At 41.7% G+C, this 20,267-nt stretch overlaps 1 protein-coding gene across 1 annotated transcript in view; it reads right to left on the bottom strand.

Annotated features, from left to right (window-relative positions):
• Positions 1–20,267, bottom strand: part of COL22A1 (collagen type XXII alpha 1 chain) — a 237,409-nt gene that overhangs the window by 53,746 nt on the left and 163,396 nt on the right. The window contains exons 25-33 of the mRNA XM_040588639.1: positions 13,148–13,201; positions 12,720–12,773; positions 11,686–11,739; positions 10,164–10,217; positions 9,717–9,752; positions 7,211–7,273; positions 5,960–6,013; positions 4,638–4,679; positions 2,695–2,727 (exon numbers count right to left, since the gene is read on the bottom strand). Of these exons, the coding sequence (XP_040444573.1) occupies positions 2,695–2,727; positions 4,638–4,679; positions 5,960–6,013; positions 7,211–7,273; positions 9,717–9,752; positions 10,164–10,217; positions 11,686–11,739; positions 12,720–12,773; positions 13,148–13,201 (444 nt within the window). The remainder of the gene's footprint in view (positions 1–2,694; positions 2,728–4,637; positions 4,680–5,959; positions 6,014–7,210; positions 7,274–9,716; positions 9,753–10,163; positions 10,218–11,685; positions 11,740–12,719; positions 12,774–13,147; positions 13,202–20,267) is intronic.

The following is a 20,267-nucleotide window of genomic DNA, read 5'->3' as shown; positions in this document are numbered from 1 at the left end:
GTGTTTCAATTATGCAATCAACGAAGAGTAAGAACATCAGTAATTTAAGCTACAAACACACGCAAGGAATAGTGATCAGTCAAAATGCAGAGCCCAAGACAAATCAGCTTGAATTTTATTCACATCAGCTATTTGCCAATCATTTCTGCAACACCTGGGAATTCAAAGTCCATTTGCAAATGATTCTCTAACAGACCAAATAAATGTAACTGCATAAATATTACTTATGTCTGTATTTATTATGCATTATGAATAAATATTATCATCTGTGATAAATAATAGGAGGAATTTTAGTCTACAAACAGCAGCCTGCGAGTTCCATTTTTAATCAGGCAGTCCCTGCTGCCATCTAGTGGCCGCCAGAAAGATAACGGGACCCTCTACAGCGATTCAAGCAAAGGGTCCTACGCAACCAGCCTGTATAATTGTGCCTGGAATTTTTTTTTGCATAAAGACATTTCAAGCTCTGAAACCTTTTCGAGAGAGCAGAGAAACAAAGCACAGACATAGAGCATAGAATCGTAGAATCACAAAATCATTTAGGTTGGAAAAGACCTTTAAGATCATCAAGTCCAACTGTTAAGCCAGGACTGACAAGGCCACCATTAAACCATGCCTCTAAAAACTACATGTTTTTTGAACACTTCCAAGGATGGTGATTTCACCACCTTCATGGGCAGTAAATTTGTCGACAGGGATGGTACTACTGAATGGGAACAAGAGCACATACTACCAGGGAACACGAGACTATAAAGGGAAGAAATAACAGGGAGGGAGATTTTTTTAAATATTGTCCTTTCTCCCACTTTTCCCTTGTTACTTCACTTGCATGGTAAAGCAAGATCTGCAAAATTCCCATCTAATGTCCTTGCACAGTCACAAACATGGGTAGAGGCAGCACTTCTTAACCTAACCTGCCAGCAAATCTGCCTGCAAGTCCTTTCAAATTTGCTGAACCCACACCTATCTGCCGAGAACGTTAACACTGTCCGCTAGTGCTGCACATTGTGGAGTCCTCTGCCCCTGGCAGCTGGACTTAATCGACTGCTACCCACTTCCTTCCTACAGCTCAGTGAACAGAAATGATGTGGTGACAGCTAACAGCTGCTACCAACCTGGGCCAGATCAGTGCTTACAGCTTCCTCGACCTGCTCTCAACAGTGTCCTCCCATAGTCTCAATTAGCATGTTAGTAATTTCTGTGCCACTTAAAGGAGAGCAAATGCAGTGGGGGCTCAGCTGTGTCCAGCTTCAGTGGGAGATAGAAGGCAAAGTGAGGAGCCATCTCCCATTTTACTGCTTTTGCTTCTCTCCAGCCATTGTACCTGACCATCACTGTGGTTCTCACATACTCCAGCTCCAAGAGTGATTACTGATTTTAACTGACTAGCCTAAATAAACACGAAAAAATTCCCTGCATCCCATGGAAGAAACTGATCCCTGCTCCACTGCTTTAATGCATCAGCAAGTTTCTGGAGAACTCACAGCACAGGCTGCACCCAAGACACATGATGGAGCTGTGCTGGTGGGTATAAATAGGAGCTCAAACTCACTTGGTCACGGATGTTTTATTTCTGAAAATTACTAAGGTGTGTTTTAAATTAAACTTATTTTAACTAATAATAAGTAAATAGAGTAATGGTACTGCTGCCTTCTCTCCAGGCTGTGTTTCCCTGTCTCCACCTGTGTAAGTTGCTCCCTGGCACTATACACCACACACTCAATGGAAGGCAATGGCAAGCGTGTTTTGGAGAGTGCATGACAACTTTCAGCACCCTGCTGGTCCTGCGGCCTCCGTAACATAACCCATGGCATGCTACTAATGCTTATCACCAGCTTCTGACACCTTAATTTGTAGAGCTGTTAATTAAAGGTAACTATCCTTACCTCCCCTTCTCCTCCCAAAGCCTGCAATGCTATGTGCAGACCTGTGCTACATCCGTAGCGATGTGATGATACCTGTGTGTGATATGAATCATCACATTCATTTTGCACATGGAGAAATCCCAGCAGCCTGACCTACTGACACGTTGCAAGCCTTTTATTCTTTACTATCTTGCAGCTCATTTACAAGACTAATGCACTCAAAGTAAAAGAGAGAACTCCTGTGATTGTAGCACTACGGAGACCACAAAAGATGTCGTTGTTCTGCCTGTTTCCTTAGTATATATATTAGCAAATTACAAGCCAAGGGGAAAAGTAAACCAAAGAAATTTCGTCCTATTTCCAGTACTACCTTACATTTCTATTTCCTTTCTCAGCCTCTGAAGAACCTGGCATATGCACTTTCTTTTCTAATGGCACTCTTACGGCCTACCTCTGCCATTTATACATTCCATAAAACCTCCTGATCCTTAAGCTTATTCACATACCAACGGTGCGATCCTATGTAACACCAGATATTTCCCACTATGGGCTGCAAGTGGCAAAAACTTAATTTTCAACTACACTGAAGAGGCTGGGACAGCCTACAGCTATGCCCCAGCCACACTTGGCTTGGATGCTGCTGTTACCAGGACAGATGTGGACTTCTTACCATGGCTGGTTACAAAGGTGAAGTTGCCCAGACCCAAACTCAAGCTGAGTTTTTAACTGAAAGCATTTAGATAACATGGAAATTACTAAGGTGCTGTGTGTTTAATCAGATACAAGAGGCAACAAGCCAGAAGCCATGCTTATTAGAGATGTTACTTACAGGAATCCTAGGGTGTGGGGTGAAGAAGGCTGTCTGGAAGAGAAACCAGAGTGTTAAAATAAGCATTGCCTATTTTCTTTGAAATGCAGTAATTTATGTGTTCTCCTTGTCATTAGAGATTACACAATCCATATATCCATCAGGAGGCTTATGAATGAGCAACTCATTGTAACATCTGGCTGTCTGGAAAAAAGCTCACAAATATCAGACATTTCCTACAATATTTGAAATATAAACATAAATCTCAAAAACATTCTGTATGTCCCACTGCTAAGAAAAACCAAACAATCTTTAACCTTGTTAGCAAGTTTACAGTTAGCAATCTCCAGCTGACTTTTGCACTTGGAGACGTCTTCAGTATTATTAAATTTCCTGATTCCACGTGTGTTCTCTCTCTGCTTTGTGTCATGTACAAGACATATGTATCGCAATATGGTTGTCTTAGGAATTACATAGTCATTCTGAAGAACTAGACACAAAGAACGGATAAAGTTTTGTAAAGGGGCAGTCTCTTTTATCAAAACTGATAAAATTAAGAAGAAAAAACTTGTCCTTGATGAAATGAGGATATGTCAAAATCACCTGCTTTTACAGCTGAAATAGAAATTATTTCTGCCTGCAAACACAAGAAGCTTGAGCAGCTGGGCGTATCTTCTCTATATCTAGCCACATTGTACTGTGCATGTAAGCTGCCTTCTCCACCTTTACTAAAACAGATTTATCCTTGGTTGTGTGACTGGGTCATTCTTGTGACACATGAAGTCTTTCTACACAATACCACGGAGCACCCTTTGGCACAGACTAAAGAGGCTCAACTAATGGCAGGAATAAATTATAACGCTTTCATGGCTGCATGAAGGTCTTTAGGCAGTTGATTTTTGCTAACCGACCTTGATTCAAATACCCTCCATCATCTGTGAATGTGGCAGCTGTAAGCAGCTGCGGTGAGCAAAGCTGACAAGTGGATATCTGCTAATTTTTGGAGAATCTGTGACTGGAATCAGCCCTCCTGTTGCAATGACAGGCCAGTTCCTAGTGCTTACTACAAGCTGCTTACTCAGATTTTGCTGAACTGAATGCTGGGGTTTATGTATTTACATTCAGTGGATGCTCGTTTAACCACTAGTGAACTTCATTGTAATTATACTCGTGCTCCCAAAGAAATTTGCAGGTTAATTTTAAAAAAACATAAATTGATGTTATCATGGTCTTTTTTCCGGGTTGGTTTTGTTTTTTGGTTTTGGTTTGTTTTTTTTTTTTTTTAATTGGCAGAAAGGTTACATGCAATCAGGTATGACTAGTTGGTGTGTTGGATTCAGTGTTGAACCCAGAATGAGCTCTGGGATGAGAGGGTCTTGCTGGGGTTCCAGCACAGCATGGCACTGTATACAATGGAGGCTCTGGGAGGCTGCAGCATCGCTGAAGCTGAGTACTCCGCCCCATAAGTTCATGTCAACGAGAAGTGGAATGCTCTGCTCATCCTAGAAAAAGGTGAATTCATCCCTGAGAAGACAAGCTGTTGTTCACTGTCATCTGTTGAGAGCAAGCCAGTTTTATCCTGAGATCCCAGTAGGAAAAATCTAGCTTCCCCTGGAAAATCTGTACGAATGTAATCCCCGCTTTCAGTCATGACCTTCACGCAGCTCCCACAGCTGCTAAACAAATCACAAATTCAATTTAAGTGTTACCACAAGGCAAGGGCATATAAAAATCCTGTTTGCAAAGAGGCAGAGGAGGGCACAACTTCCCCCAGAAATAAAAAGACCAAATAGACCTTGATATTGCTTCTCTAAAGCAAAGAGAGATAATCTCAGAGCAAATGGGTCCTAAGGTTTCTGCAGAGAAGTAAGGATCTTGAAAAGCTTTGTTTCTGAGGAATTTGTGTGGAGGAAGTGCAATGATGCCTTGAATATAGTTACAGCACAGAACACAATCTTACTTACTGTTCCAGGTAAGCCTGGGGGTCCAGGGGAACCTGTGTCACCCTACAGAGAGGAGAAAAATAAAACTAAGGATATAAAAAGATGCCCCCAAACCCCTCACCATTATCAGTTAGAAGATGCAACACTACCAGATGAGATGTAACCCAATGGCAACCTGCCAGCTCAGTGACGCTGAAAATCCCGCAGCACTTCTCTGATGGGTGAAATTTACTCCATTGCTCTGGCCAGAATTTCTGCAGTCCTTGCTTTGTTGCACGCAGGGCTCTTACTTTCTTGTCTTTATCACTTTATGACTTTTTCACTGACCTAACTTCACAGGTCAATGAATTTCTAATGTTACTCCAGTGCAGGAGTGATATGGACTTTAATTTGCATTTTTAGTTAAAGTTGATCAAAATTCTGGATCAAAAAACATGTTTGAGCTGAACTTCTTTTATGGATGGAAAAAAAATCCCATGTTTAAAATATAAGTTTCTAAATCCAGTTTTCCCCCTAATTTTTGAGTTAAAACTATACTGTTGTTGGGGTATCTCATGAGAGTTACAGTCTGTATGTCTTAGTTGCCATTGACCTTCCTCTGGGCTGGGCTCCACATACGTCAGTCCCCCTGACACTTCAAAGCCAAGAACTATGAACAACACTTGCAAACCTCCCAGATAAATGAAATTCAGGTGCTTCATTGGAGATGTCATTTGACCACTCATGAAAGAATTACCACCTCCATAGACAGTGAATGTCACTGGTAAACTGAAGACTGATACATCCTAGGAAGAAGAACAAAGTGGTACCCACTTCCTGATGGCTATCACCACTTTAATGAGGGCAAATTTTTCACTCTATAACCATAGGCATCTGCAAGGTCAGTGCTTCATCTTCATCTTCATGCTCACAGGGGTTGAATGTAAATATTGGTGGACATCGCCTTTGTCTAGTTCTCTCATTTTCACTAAAATTAATAGTGTTGTGATGGCAAAAGCCCTGACAGTTCCTTAAATTATTGTTCTAGCACATCACAGGCAGGCACAGAAAACTTCTTCAGAATTTAATTCCAGGCTTATTTTTATCAGCCAATTCTAAAACAAAGAAAAGTTTCCTTGAATTAAAGAAATTGTCCTTAGATTTCATCAGCTGCTTACTATTTCTTGCATTATGATTGTCTCTGTCCCACACACACCTTTTTCTGCCGCTTGTCTGTAAAGCTCAGGTAAAAGACTTCCAATGGTCCTAACCTTCCTCAGATATTCTCCTTTATTGCTTGTCTCTGACCCTTTGTCTCTTTTCCTTTCTTGTCTAAGAAATATCATGCTCATTTCAAGACTTACCTTTTCTCCTCTTTCACCTTTGAATCCTGGGACACCATCTTTTCCTTTTTCTCCCTAAAGGGAAAGAAAAGCATGAAAAATGCAAATTTTGATTTGATTGCATCAGTCCCCCTAGAATATTTTACACTGTCAGTTGATCTTACCTTGACCCCAACATGCAATGCAAGCAATTAAAAATGTAACAATTTGAAGGTGGCTTCAAAATGTCCACACTATTTTAAAAATCCAATGAATAGCAATTAAGATTATGGAAAGGAAAATACCAACCCTAAAATAACTTGCATGTAGAAAATCCTACTGCCTGATGCACTTATAAAAGCCAGATTTTTTCTAGTTGAACAAAGAGGCACCAGAAAAGGACTTAAGACCCAAAGTGGACATTCATACTACCAGCTTTGTTTATATAAAAGATTTCTGAATCATCCATTCACTGGTGCCTGCCTCTCTTATTTTGCACAGGTAACGTGGTCATCTGAACGGGAGATGCTTAACAAGGATGATGTGAGTACTCCTCCAAATGCATACACAAAATATATTTATCTTGCATTCAGATAGGAGCTAGCTGACCTACACTTCTATGATTTTATATATAGAGAGAATACAGGCTATATCCTATGTTCTACAATACAAATAAGATAGCAAAGTGAACAATAAGACCCCAGCTGATTTTAGACCCTTCTTGATCCCATTCAAGCATGTAGTCAGTTACCAGGAGCATGGGTCTCATTTACATGGCTACTTTTATTGTCAGACCCCTGATCGATTATTTCCCAATATGCAGATGCCCCTGGAAGTCTGGAACAGGGGACACTAGGACTTGGGTGGAAGTTAGGCCATCAGAAAATGATCCAGCCATTTGGAGCCTTCTCCAGGGCTCAGTGACAAGGGGGATTTCTGAGTTTTTGTTGTTATTACGGTTTTTTAATGTTCTTAAATCAGGCAGGTATTTCTGAAAGTGAGGCCTAAAGAGCACTGTACCTCTTCTGCCGCCTCACAAGCAGCGTGGCATCAGTCATAAGCTTCTGCACTGAGCACAGACACTGGTCATTAGCACCTCTGCCGCAATTAAGAACAGCCACTAGGCAGTCAAGTACCTTTTTGGAAGGGGTACTTGGTGACTTGGCTGGACTCCAATCAGCTGCTCACCACAGAAATCACACAAGAGACGCCACCATCTAGGGACACTCACAAGAAGTCTTTTTGGCACCAAATGGCCAAAAAAAATCCATGCTGTGGCTCGAAGCCACTCACCTGGTCTCCTTTTTCTCCTCTCAGTCCAGGTAAACCCCGAGGACCAGGAAAACCTGCTTCACCCTGAAAGTAAGACAAAGACGTGTGTGAAATCTAAGAAGAGGTGTCAAGCATGGCTTCTATTAATAAATCCCGTTACTCTCAAATATAATCGAGAATGAAAAGGCAGAATGGGGGGCCAAAGTCTTCGCTCACTCCTGTCAGTTAAAAATGCATCAAGCCTGGTCCTCAGGGTAGGCTGATCTAGCCACAGTGCCCTTAGGCTGTGGAGGATGAAGCCTTGATTTAGCCATCTCTCTTTGTATGTCTGATATTAGGCTGTGAATTGTTCAGAATTCATGTCTGCAGATGGTTTCTTCTATGCTGTAGGCCAGAACCTGCCCCAGTTTTTTCATGGGATTGATTATAGAAGTCATTTTTTGAGAGAGAATGAGATCAGTTTGTTTATCAAATAATCTGTTATTCTTGGAAAATCATTACTTGAAACAGCAGCTATGATCTCTGCTTTTTTGCCATTAGACAGGTAATTGGCACCGTGAAATTTAGGACCAGTTTTCTTCATGCTGCTCTGTAGAAAGACCAAGCAAGCAAATAAAAGCAGCTAAAAGAATTAAATCTAACTTTAATTTTTATTTCTTTATGTAGTCTGGAAGTGCAAAAAATGCGCTGTGTTTATCTGAATGGTACAGGTGTTACCTGATGAACAGATTTAGAAATTTCTGGATGCAGTAACTGCACATCTGGATCTCTTTCTGTTTGAACCTTACATTTGAGTTTCTTCTTCGTAATATTGCTGTTGGTTGGAGCAATTATGATCTCTGTGTTATGTGGCTTGTTCTAAACATATGAAGAATTCTCAAATTTAGCTGCAAATTGACCCAGTTTGTCGTCTGAAAATACGTGTTTTCCTATTTATAATTACTCTGCTATCTGCGCTTGTAGCGCAATATCACAAAGGATCGCAGTCACGGACAGGACCCAAATGCACTAAGCACTGTACAGATACTGAACAAGAAAAGGTGATCCCCGCTTTAATGAAATTATCACTGAAATATGGGAAGACTCCAAACATTATCATGATATAGGTACAATAAGTCTGTAGAAGAAATCAGGTGAGGAACAAGATGCTGCAGTGACCAAGTATGACTAGGAATATCAAGGTAATGTTTGGAGAATGCTAAAGAAAGTGACAGTTGGTGACAGAGGGAGTGGTGCTTTATGAGCTACTGCAGGATCTTGGCTGATGATGAGACCCCAGAGATCATAAGGACAAACAGAGGGCCTAACGTTAAAGAAGAAAGAAAAGACAATTTGGAGGAAAAATAAAAACCATGTGGTGTAACTTTGGCCTCTGGAAAGGTACTGAAGCAAAACATCAATGAGTTTGAGCTCAAGGACAGAAAGATAATGCAAAACAGCCAATATGGATTTGTTAAAAACTGATTATAACAAACCCACCCAGTTCCCTCCCTTGATATGATAATGAAGCAGACAAGAAGGAAGAATTTGTGTGGTGTATCCTGACTTTAATAAGACATCTGACATGGGTCAACATGACATTCTCGTTAGCAAACTACAGAAATGCAGCACAGTACGACTGCCTGAAGAAACTACACTCACACCCCTGTTATTAGCTGTTTCCTGTCAAATTCGGAGGACGTACAAAGTCCTCTGAGGGTCTGCAGTGTTCAATATTGTAATTTATGACTGAGGTGACAGAAAAGAGAACATTTATGAAATGTGTGGAGACCACCACACTACAGCGAGAGGCAAGTGTTTTGGAAGGTGATATTAGAATTCAAAACAGCCCTGTGTGGGGAGACGGTCCAGACTGCGTGGCAGTGCTTTCGTTGGGGGTCTAACCCTTCGTTGCGCTGAGCTGTTCCTTTTCTACAGTTTTTAATACTATAGTTGGAAAGTTGGCATGTGGATGACAATGTTAACATCTACGGTTAGTGGTCCTGACTGGACTTTGTAGACAGCTGTGTGCTTTAGAAAACTGCAGGACTTTTCAGCAGTTGTCTGCTGAAACCCGAATCCCAATACAAAAAGACTAAGACGAGTGTGTAACTTCTAACAGTCATCTGGTGGTATTTCCCAGCAAGCATTTACAACTTAGGAATGACAGCATCACCGCTTGCATCGCATAGTTATTAGAAGTTCCTAATCTTCTAGAACCAGTATCCTGGGTTAATTTGAGGTGTGAAGGCAAACAAGCACTTTTAAGCCACTTGGACTGCCTTTTCCTCCCTATCCACCAGGAAGTAGATGACCTAATCTTCCACGATGCAATGAAAAGCTGGATTCAGCACATTTTTCTTCTGGAGTTTTTGCATTTCTCTGTCCAACCAGGAGTCTCACCCACTCATCTGTAGCATCTTCAATTGCAGATGCAAATGACATGCACAGATGTCATTACTGACAAATGGGGCTTTTTATTGCATGTGGTCACTTTACATTGCTCTGACAGGTAGGCCTTGCTGCTAAGGCTATTTTTCCTGCTCACCTGCTCACCAGGTTGGCCACGGCTCCCTGGTTCACCCTGGAAAAACAAAAGCAAAGCTTTAACATTGCAAGGACCTGACCCTTTTGTAAGAACACTTCCTCATTTGTAAAGTGTGTCCCCTATTGTCCTGGCTTATATTGTTCTACCTATTTCCCCATAAGGCACTGAAACTGCTTTCTGGATGGCTTGAGAATCCAGCCCACAGGGAGACAATGCAAGGGCCAGGTCACATCACCCTACACATGTAGACTTGAGAGAGGAGCATCAAACAGGGTTTGGTATTTTGGAACACCATGAACTCTGAAAGGCAATGAGCTACATCTGCTCATTCTTGTACGCCTCCAACTTTAGAGAAGCCTTACCCTCCTGACTTCAGTATAAGACCTTCCAAAGTCACACCTTGATTGATTCAATGTCTACAGCAAACTATGAAATAAAATTCCTTACCTTAGGGCCGGCTTTTCCAGGAAAGCCTTCCTCACCCTTCTCCCCTTGTTCCCCCTGCAGGGAACACGAGAAGTTAATATACAAACTCCTCTGGTAGTGCAGCATGTTTGCAGGCAACAGTGAGGAGTATTTTGACTCAGATTCTCAGTGTCAGCCTGGGGATGTAAATGAAGCCATGTGAGAATATGCATCCTAGAATGTTTTTCCATTCTAGTGTTGTTTGCAATCACATCTCCAGCACCAATGACCCCGCTGGAATATTTCTGGAATAACACAAAGTCAACCACAGTTACATAAAGACCTCCACAGCGAATCACCTGAAAAACAAAACCTCCGTTCAGTTTCTTCAAACTATATGTGGTTAGAAAGCCTATGTTATTTCTGTTAAGAAAAAGAAATAATTGTGGGATCGGAACCTTGGCCGCTGGGCCTCTTAGGTAAATACTTGGAAACGGAACTTTCAGTGTAGGTGGTGTCAGCCAGGAGACCAGAGACTGCAGTGGATTATAAAACTGAAATGTGCTACATAGCTGGGAAGTGCAGTAGGTACAACGCAGGGCTGTAGATAAAATCCAAAGTTTATTTAGCCTCATAAAATTGTTATAGGGTCCAAATTCCTCACCTTTATTCATCAATAAATGGGAGCTGGGGACTCTGCTAGACCTGGGCTCAGGCACTCAGTGCACTCAGCTGAGAGAGGCAAGTATAACTGTAGTGTGTTATTGGAACATGTAGAGGTCATAGCACATGTATATATCAGAGGTAAGGCAACAACTGCCAATGCAATCCAAGGCAGCATATGGTTAAGAGCTGCTGTCCTTATTCCAATATAGTGACATCATCCCCAAAGCCTAGCTTGGCCTTTTTAGTCAAAATATGGCACATTTCTTTGATACTTATTTACACAGTGGTGGCAAGTCAACCAGAGTGTCTCTTACCTCTAAATCTCCTACCTCCCTTCTCCCACTGCAGAGACAGAAGAGGAGACAATGCTTCCTATACCGTTATTTGGAGAAGCTTTCAAATGGGGCATAAGAAGTAGGAAATAATGAACCATCTTTCTTGCACAGAGACCTACAGAAGCCTTAGCAGGATGGCATCTTTTCTTTCCAGCCCTTCAGGGAGGAACGAAAGAATCATCTTTGGATTCTGCCACAGTTCTCTCTTCTTTTTTGTGCCTTGGACACATGCCTTGACTTACCAGTGTCAATGGCTTTCCTGAGTGACAGTAGAAGCTTCTCTGTTGGCAACGCTCAACTGGGTTTGCCAAATAGGATGCAGTGGTTGAAGACTGGAAGAGGATCTCTCATCCCTGCTGTATTTACAACCAGCTCGATCTTCACAATGACTCAGTACAGTGCGATCACACCAGCTGGCTTGGCTCTGGAGCTTCACCAGTAGCTCAGTGATGTATGATTGATGAGGCTGTGTTTGGCTCTGGAGGTGTTCCCCCCCTTTCCCGGTCACCCAGCTAAGCTGCCCAGCTAAGTAGCTTAATACCAGTGTAGGTGGTGTCACTTGCCTTTTGACCCGGCAGCCCAGGAAGCCCATTGAATCCATCTTTGCCAGGCAACCCCTAAACAAGAGAAAATCGTAAGCTCTGCATGCCTGTTCGTTAAATCATTAACAGCAAGCTCAGCATGAGAATGCTCAGTTTGTCCCTCTTGTCACTCAGGTAAGCTTAAGAAAAAGAAGAACTACCTCATGCATTTTGTTTTGACTTCTTCACTACTGTGACTCAAAATACGCAGCAGTTCTCACAACGCTTATTTGCTCAGCTTTTCCCAGTATCCCAGTTTTGGTGAATGACCACTGGATGTCAGCGTTGTTACAGAGAAACAACAGGATAGCGCTTTTTTGCAACGTGGATTCTTAAATAACTTTAAAAATTACTTATCGTTCTCTATAAAAGTCTCTTATCTGTAGCTATAAAGCTTTTTTAAGTCTATTTCTCTTTCTAAATGTCGGTCATTTCTTATACAATACATAGACTCCTAAAATTAAATTATATGACACATAGTGACAGAGTCGTTCAGCAAGATAAGAACTAAAATGTCTTCCTGTAATGCATTTAACATGATGAGAAAAAGTTTTGTCCTGTTTTGGAGTGTCAGTAAATCCATAAACACTGCAAGCTGTAGGTGGCACTTCTTAATACTAAGTATTTCATAACTCACCTTTCTTGACTTAACAGCCAACAGAAATTGCTATGCTCTGCTAAATCTGAGATTTTAATTCTGAGTTCTTTGGCCTGATTCAGGAAACTCCAGGTTTCAAAGAACGATATCTTGCCAAATGCAAAATTACTTTGAAAAGTATCATATAAAGAAAACATCATGGTCCCAGCATGTAGGAAAAGTGGAGCTGCATCTGATAAAATTCTTATTCACGAAAGGCATCACAGGCTAACGTCTACATTAAAGACAACGGTGTTGGAGCCCACGATAAAACCTTGCATGCAGACAAGCTACAGGAAATGAAGCAAAGACTTGAGTATTAAAGTATCTGAAGTCATGGAGAGCATGGAGACAAGAGCAGCAGTTCCTTGATGCTTACAGCTGGTCCCGGTGGTCCAGTTTTACCAGAAACTCCGATTTCTCCTGGCAGTCCCTGAAAAATGAAATCAGAAGAAAAGAAAAAAAAATATATCAGTATTTCTGTCTTTTGCAGAAACCTCACTGGAAGTCACTGCTTTCAATTTAAATGCAATTTTCCCTTCCATGGCAGTCAGGTCTCTGCCGTGAGGACTCCTGTAGACATTGACTTATCCCCAGGTAGCAACAACGTGGTTCCAACTCTCAGCACAGAGAAGCTGTCTTCTAGGACCAGCTGTGGCTTTCCAGGGAGACAATACAGAAGAAAACACACGTTGCCAGTGGTCCTAACTCAGTTCCCACCGAAACCCATGGCCTAAAATTTTTCCCAAGCTGTTTTTACTTCTTGATATAAACAAACAAAAAAACATCCCAAGCTTTTTTTCTTACTGGTGCTCCAGGCGGTCCAGGGGGTCCAGCTATGCCCGGGGGCCCTGGAGGTCCCTATGAGAAAGGAAGCAAAACCAGTTTACCAAACTCTCTGGTAGCATCTGAAAGCCTCAGGTCCTCCCCTGTGCATTAGCAGCCCTATTGGAAACAGGCAAAGGCACTGAGCTTCGTTTTCATTAAATTCTGTCCAAAAAAAGCAAGATGCCAAACTGAGCTCCAGGAGACCCATGCTCAGGAGCAGAACAGGATCTCCTGCCAGCCACTAATTACTATTGCTACAAGGTGAGCTCCACCCTCCGCTCCCATACAGGAGATGGAGGAGTTGAAGGCCATCGATGGTAACGTACAACACACAGCTTGTCCAGAAGGGTTCCTTGTAGCATCCAGCCTAATTTAATTTTGACTAATGTTGTTTCAAAGTGAGCAATTTACCTCTGCAAAAAGATTAATTAAGTAATTAATGAATGGAACAGGCTTGTGGTATTGGCTTGGGGTTTTTTGCGGGGAGGGGTGGGGGTGGTGGTCCAGGGAGCGATGTGGGGATGGTGTGATGTAAAAATATGAATCCAACTGTATGGAGAAACAATGTAATGAATCAAGTGTTTTAAAACTAATGCACCACTCTTCTAGTGCTCTACACTAATCTCATTGATAGTAAAAGATCCTCACAAACTCATACTTCAATGCATACATTCCTGTTGGAAATGACCTAACAGTCTTTCTTACTCATCTCCCTGCAACAGCTGTTTCTCTCAGGGAAAATATTCTTTCAATTGCCATTCGATTTTTGGAGGGATTTACTTTTGTGCATTGGACAAACTGTTAAACTTGCCTTCCTAGCTGAGAAATTTGTCTCCATACTCGACAGATCTCAACAGGTTGCTTGAGATGCAGAGGTGTTTGTTACTTCCAGCTTTCACGGTAGACAAGATAGGATTTCTCCTGTGCTCAGAATGAAGCAAGTGTTTGTGTCATTTTTGGATCAGGACCTAACAACATGAGGATGGATGTGAGAAATGGGTATATGGCTGAACTGAAATTTTACCCTGGCTCTTTCTGCCTTTCTAACATGATGATTTCATTCATCTCCAGTTTTCAGCATAGGGGGAGTTCTGGTGTGTTTGTACTTAAAATAACAAACAACCCTCCCTGCCCCAAACCCTATGTAAAGAACTGAAACAAGACAGAAATAGGGCAGCCAGCATTTTCCCTGTCACCATTCAATATCACAAAGCACAGGTTTTATGATTAAGGTATTACGAGTCATGGATCAATATTAGCATTTCACATTTAAGGAAAAATGTAGCTGAAGAGAAGAAAATAGTGTCAAAAACTGAGGACAAGGGATTATTTGTGGCATGGTTTGACAGAGGAGGTAGCAGATAAGTGTTTTTTTTCAGACACTTCTAAAATTCAGCCAGAAAAGAAGATGGTCTCTCACCAATAGATGGGGCAAAGAGACCAAAAAAGGGACCTGCAGATGCACTTGCCTCCCACATCTGCTTTCATTGCAACTCACAACGGACATGGCACCATCCCACCAACAACATTAAGCTTTGTAGAGTGCCTCAGCTGTGAGCACAACTAAAAAATCCCCAGAAAGATGTGCCTCGGGGTGCACTGCTGCTGCTGACATAATTCCTGAGGAACCCTGCACTGGCTTCTGAGGATGCTGGTTCAGCTGCTATTGCAGGAGGGTCCTGCAGTTAAGGAGCTCTAGACATATCAGGAGACATCTGGTCAAGACCATCTATCCCTTAAAAAAGGTTTCTCCATTCAAAGAAAATAATCAATAGTAAAAATTAGCCCAGCACAAGAGAAAAGACCACTGTAGACACAACTGGATGGAGTGACCTCAGGCGCCAGGGACATGGAAGTTCTGCTTGGCCTTACTCCACCTCTGCATGGTACTGCTGAGAGGCCCTGCAGAAGATATGGGCTCCAAGAAGAGTTTTCCATGAAGTCTGGGTGCAGTCCCGGGAAAGAAGGCAAAGGTACCTTTAGATAAACAGCAACAAATGATTCAGCAGCATAGGGGACTATGCGTAAGTGCAGGAAAGAAAGTGCAAAGTTTACCTTTGCAGGCTTCCCTTACCAATTCCATTGATTCCTCCTTAATAGCCTAATTTTGTTCTCTTTCTCTCTGCCAATAACTGAACCAACTCCCACCACAAAATACATATTCTCCATAGCCCTACAACAGGGAGCTTCTATCGAGAAGGTGGTGAAAAAACCCAGCCAGGACCCAGCCTCAGCCCAAGCAATCCCAGGTATGATACAAGTTACCCGCACAGTACAGACAGGCATCAATCTGGCCTAAAAGCAGAGTCTCACTCAAACATCTCTCAGCAACCAGCTTAATCCCTGAAACATGAGAAACCGCCTTCTCATCTGTCCTATTTCTCCTAGTAACTCTGGATATTCTCATTATACAAGACACTTTCTAATTATTCTCTTAAACTTTCTATATTCTGGACCACAATAACCTCATGTAACTATAACTCTTGAAATGGAAGCACACTGATCCTTAGCCTAAACTGCCGCTAATAATTCCATTTCATTGCTCTCCATGCAAGCAATCATCCAGGACGGCATGCCCAAGACTGGTTTACTCATGTAGCTTCACCACATGTTGCACTGAAAAATGTTGCACAGAGAAATCTAATGGCACAATCGCATGGAAATTGCATAAATACATCACGGCTATCCTTCAGAGAGACCTCCCTTCTGCCACTGTCCAGAGCAAATCAGTTTCACTTGTATATAAATTTCTGTTACCGTAGCCCTTTCTCCTGACTTCTGAGCATACTTCAGAGCAAGGACTATTTTTAACTATTTAGAAAGAACCAAGCAAAGCATTTATCTGTGATTAAAAAAACCCCATAAAACAGCAGCAGCAGACAGCTTGTAATGCTTGAACCCAAAATCTCATGCCATCTGTTTTCTTTACTTCTTTTTTGAAACTGAACGCAGATTAAACTACCTGATTTAAGTCATTACCTTTTTCAGAGATCATTTGATGAATTATACAGATGAGAGTCCCTGTCCCAAATCCAGTCCCCAGTGTTGTCCCTTTAAAACTGATCTAGAAGAAAATAATCATGGAGTGGTTTGTTTTTTTTTCTGGATGGCAAAGACCCTGATGTGTGCTTCCTACACGCTGAAGCAAAAAATTATATATGAAAACTTTATTCTTAAACAGGACTATGCAAACTCAGTTTGGAAAACAAATGTAAAACATGGATCTTCTATCAAAGTGTTTAAACCAAAGTATTTTCAAACTGTTGTTTTGAAACAAAAAGGTTTCAAATGTTAATTAAAATCCAAATAGTGTGTAAAGGTGAGGGTGTGTGTCATGGAGTAGGACATCTTTAAAAACATTGGGGGTTGTGGATTTTTTCAGGCTTGTGTTTCATCCAGCTCAGCTCCTTAGACAATGCAATGCAGGGACAGTTCTCAGGAAAGAAATCCAATACTCTCCATACTGGAGGAACAGCTGTGTCTGTCCTCCAGGATCCACTAAAGGATGCGCTCTTCTTCCAGCGTGTACCTTGCTGAAAGGCAGGCTGGGAAAGGCAGAGTGATTAAGATTTAGGTTCTGCACTCCCTAAGGAAGCTCTGTAAAGGAACAAAAAACATTTCCGGTGACTACATCACTAGGCTGCTTGGCCAAAATCTCTTTTCCATGAAAGAAGGGATGGTTATGTTCTAGACAGAGGTGAACAAATGTCATTCCACGATTGAAACTGAAGTCTGATGGCTTTTCCAGATACCTGTCTCTGGAGGCAAAGCTTGCAGACATGTTTTCTGTATATTATTCCATGCTGATGGCTGTGTTCTTTTACACTATGAGAAAGGCTTAGGCGAGACCTTACCCCACATCAAAACAGAGCGTGGTCTGGGCTTTTTAGGCCGTGTGACAGCTTTATGAATAAGAAGAACCTCTGGGACATGCAAGAGCATTCTGTCTGCTGCCACAAGCCAATTACTCTTTGAATTTCACCTCTCAGAAAATTCCCACAGACCCTTCCTGTTGGCTTTGTGCTGACTCCCCTGTATTTCCACTTCTCTCCCATCAGAAATAAGGCTGTTGCAGATAGCTTTGCGGAACAGCGCACGTGTCTCACTATGCCCCTTGCTACTCCAGCTCTCCATTTCTCCTCTGCTGCATCTGAGTGGGTTCTGGGATCAGCTCCTCAAATCTGCTCTTCATTTCTCACCCCAGGCACTACAGTATCCACCTGCCAAACTACTGTGAATTATTTTCAGCAATGCTGCATTAGAGCACCGTATTGCTCCATCCTCTGCTTAAATGCTGCCATACAAACCAAGGCAAAGGTAAGAGGACATGGAAAAAGGCACTGATGATGACGCTGAAAACCAAAAACCTAAAGAGCCAACAGATCTGAGCATTTACCCATGATGCATGCTCTACAGTCAGCTTCAGTGATACTGCCATCATTCATAAGCTGATGAGGTCTCCAGTTATATCACCAGGTGGCATTGTAATTGGCGTCCCAAGATTATTTTAAAAAATAAAGTTCGTTGTTTCGGGTTTTTTTTCAAAAAAAATATTGGAACTGTCTTTTTAGCTCTGTAAAAGTACTGAATAAACTTTACTTTGTACGTAGCAGTCTTTCCAGGAGAATTTCTTGCTTCCAGTGAAAGGCTGTATTTGTTTAATTCCATCACTTAGAGTAAGATATGGACATGATCTCTTTTGTCTACAGAGGAATATTTATTTCCCTAGGTGTTAATTTTTATTTGGTTTACTGAGTCAGTGCAGCAAATGAGAAAAACAATAACAAACTCCGCTATGGTATTTTGTTTCAGTACTGTTAGTGAACAGCACAGGTGAAGACTTTTTTTTCTTCTTTATTTTCATTAAAGGTAGAGGGTTTTAAACCTATTAGTAACCTGTATTAAAGGTATAGGTTATTAAAGATAGCTCTGAGCAGTTATCTTCCAATTTCAAGCAGCACTGGCATAGTTTGAATTCAGTCAGAGCTTTGCAGCTGGGGCCCGTATCCTTTCCTTAGATTTTGCACTATTACCTTGCGTTATAGAAAGGACATTAAGGACACCCTGCATTTCAGAGGATATAATTTATTTCCTGAATTACTTAAAAGCTGATCTTGAGTTTACACTCTACAGACAAGTCTATGCTAATTAAATCACTGCCAGCCACAACCATAAACAGTATAGCTTGTACTGGTCTTCCTTGCAGATCTTAGTTACACCACCAGCTTATCTAGAATAAGGCAAACCTCAGTAACAGCCCAGAGATACTGTAAGTGTGAGGTATGGCATTTGTGTTTAAATCTCAGAGTTTTGACTTGTTTTTATCTCACAGGCAGACGGCATGTACCTGCTCAGCTCAGGGAATCTAGACAGTGGCTCAGTGGACCATTTGCAGGTACCTGCTTTAGGAGGGCTTCAGGGTCCACTGATGATATTAACTGAATCTTCATCAAGAGAACCTCAGACACCTGCATCATCATTAACCCAATAAGTGCTTGCATTTGGAGCCGAATCTCAGCTCCGGTAATTCAATGATACAGCTCAGAGTGTCTGAGCTCTCCGTTATCACTGGGGCATCAGCTCCTGTCTCTGTTGGACCTGTGAACACAGCCTTCATGGCTCACTTAGCATACACGGCCTAACTGCAGATCTTCCTCCTCGGGATACCCCTCATGCCTAGAAAAGCACTTGCAAACGTACCTCATCAGCTGCGTTCAACCCTTTCTCTGAACTCTTCCTATCAAGAGATGATGGGATAGACAAGGTACACCGAGATCTCAGATGACCATGCAGAAATGCATAGCCTCATTGTTTCCAGTGCTTGATACCCGTCCAACTATTTCAACTGAAAGTGTTTTACAGAAATGCTCATTTTTCAGTCTGTATTTGAACAGTCTACTGCAATTGAAGTTTGGCCCATGATCAAGGTTCCTGGAAACTAAAATAATACAAATAAATAATAACAACATAAACGTATTATGAGTTCAGAAGTCTGTGTCCTTGCTGCAGGAAAATCATTCATATCCAGAGGGGAAATAAGACCCAGAGTATCTACTCCATGGCTTGATTATGTTGCAAGATGCACTGTTTCTAAAGGTCACTAGAAAATAAATGCTCATTTTTGGTGGTGCTGACTGGACAACATGAAGCAAATAAGCACATGGACTGGTTCACAACCACAGCTGACTTAGAAGGAAAAAGCAATCAAAAATCTTTTGGGATTAAAGTTCAGTTTGAGTTGGTGCGTGCAAGGAGAGAGGCAAAACTAGCAAACTACCTTATTGCAACAAAACGTCCCCAGGCTAGCTGAGAAGTTGCCTCCTAGCTGCTGCTTCAGGGTTTGATGCTTAAATTAATTCTTCAATGTGAGCACACCCAGTCAGTGGCCCTTGAGAGTCAGACTGACATCATCCCAGCTGCGGTTCATCACTGGAGCTGTTGACCCAGCTCCAGAGCAGCCCTCAGGTTGGTTCCCTTGCACAGCTGCCTGATCCTTCTGTAGCTTCTCATCAGACTGAGCATGACAGCAACTATTTTTTTTTAACAAAGCCCAACAATAACTTCAGATGGTCTTTTCTGCAGTTTTCCAGCCACAATGTACCTTCTACAGCTCCTATATTCACTCCTTGCTTTTGCCCATACAACTACCAGTGGGGGGAATCAGGTCAGAAAACAAAAGTGTATTTAAATATAAAATAGCAGAGGAAAGGGAGGTTATTTTAGTGTCTTAATCTAGTTTGCATATGGCCAGCTCAAATCAGTTGGCCCTCAGCACCATGGAGATAGCACAGGAACAAGTGACACAGACTCCTGTACATGACTTGGATGAATATCGATGTAATTAAAGCATAAGGAAATCACTTTTCTTCTTGGGTATTTTTGGAGCATAGTCTGATTAAGAAAACAAAAATGCTGATAAAGTGCTTAAAAAAATCTAATGTCATGAGAAGTGCTGTGAAGTTGAAAAGTAGTTTTGTCACAAACTGAACGTAAGCACTTTCTCCAAACAGAAATATGGAAATCTACAATAACATGTCCAGAACAGGGTGCCACTGCAGAAATAAGAACAATATTATTCCATTCTTACAGTTAGCTTAGA

Source organism: Falco naumanni, chromosome 3 (assembly GCF_017639655.2).
Source record: "Falco naumanni isolate bFalNau1 chromosome 3, bFalNau1.pat, whole genome shotgun sequence".
Lineage (NCBI taxonomy): Eukaryota > Metazoa > Chordata > Aves > Falconiformes > Falconidae > Falco > Falco naumanni.
Note: the sequence above shows the minus strand (reverse complement) of the source record. Positions and strands in the feature narration are given on the sequence as shown.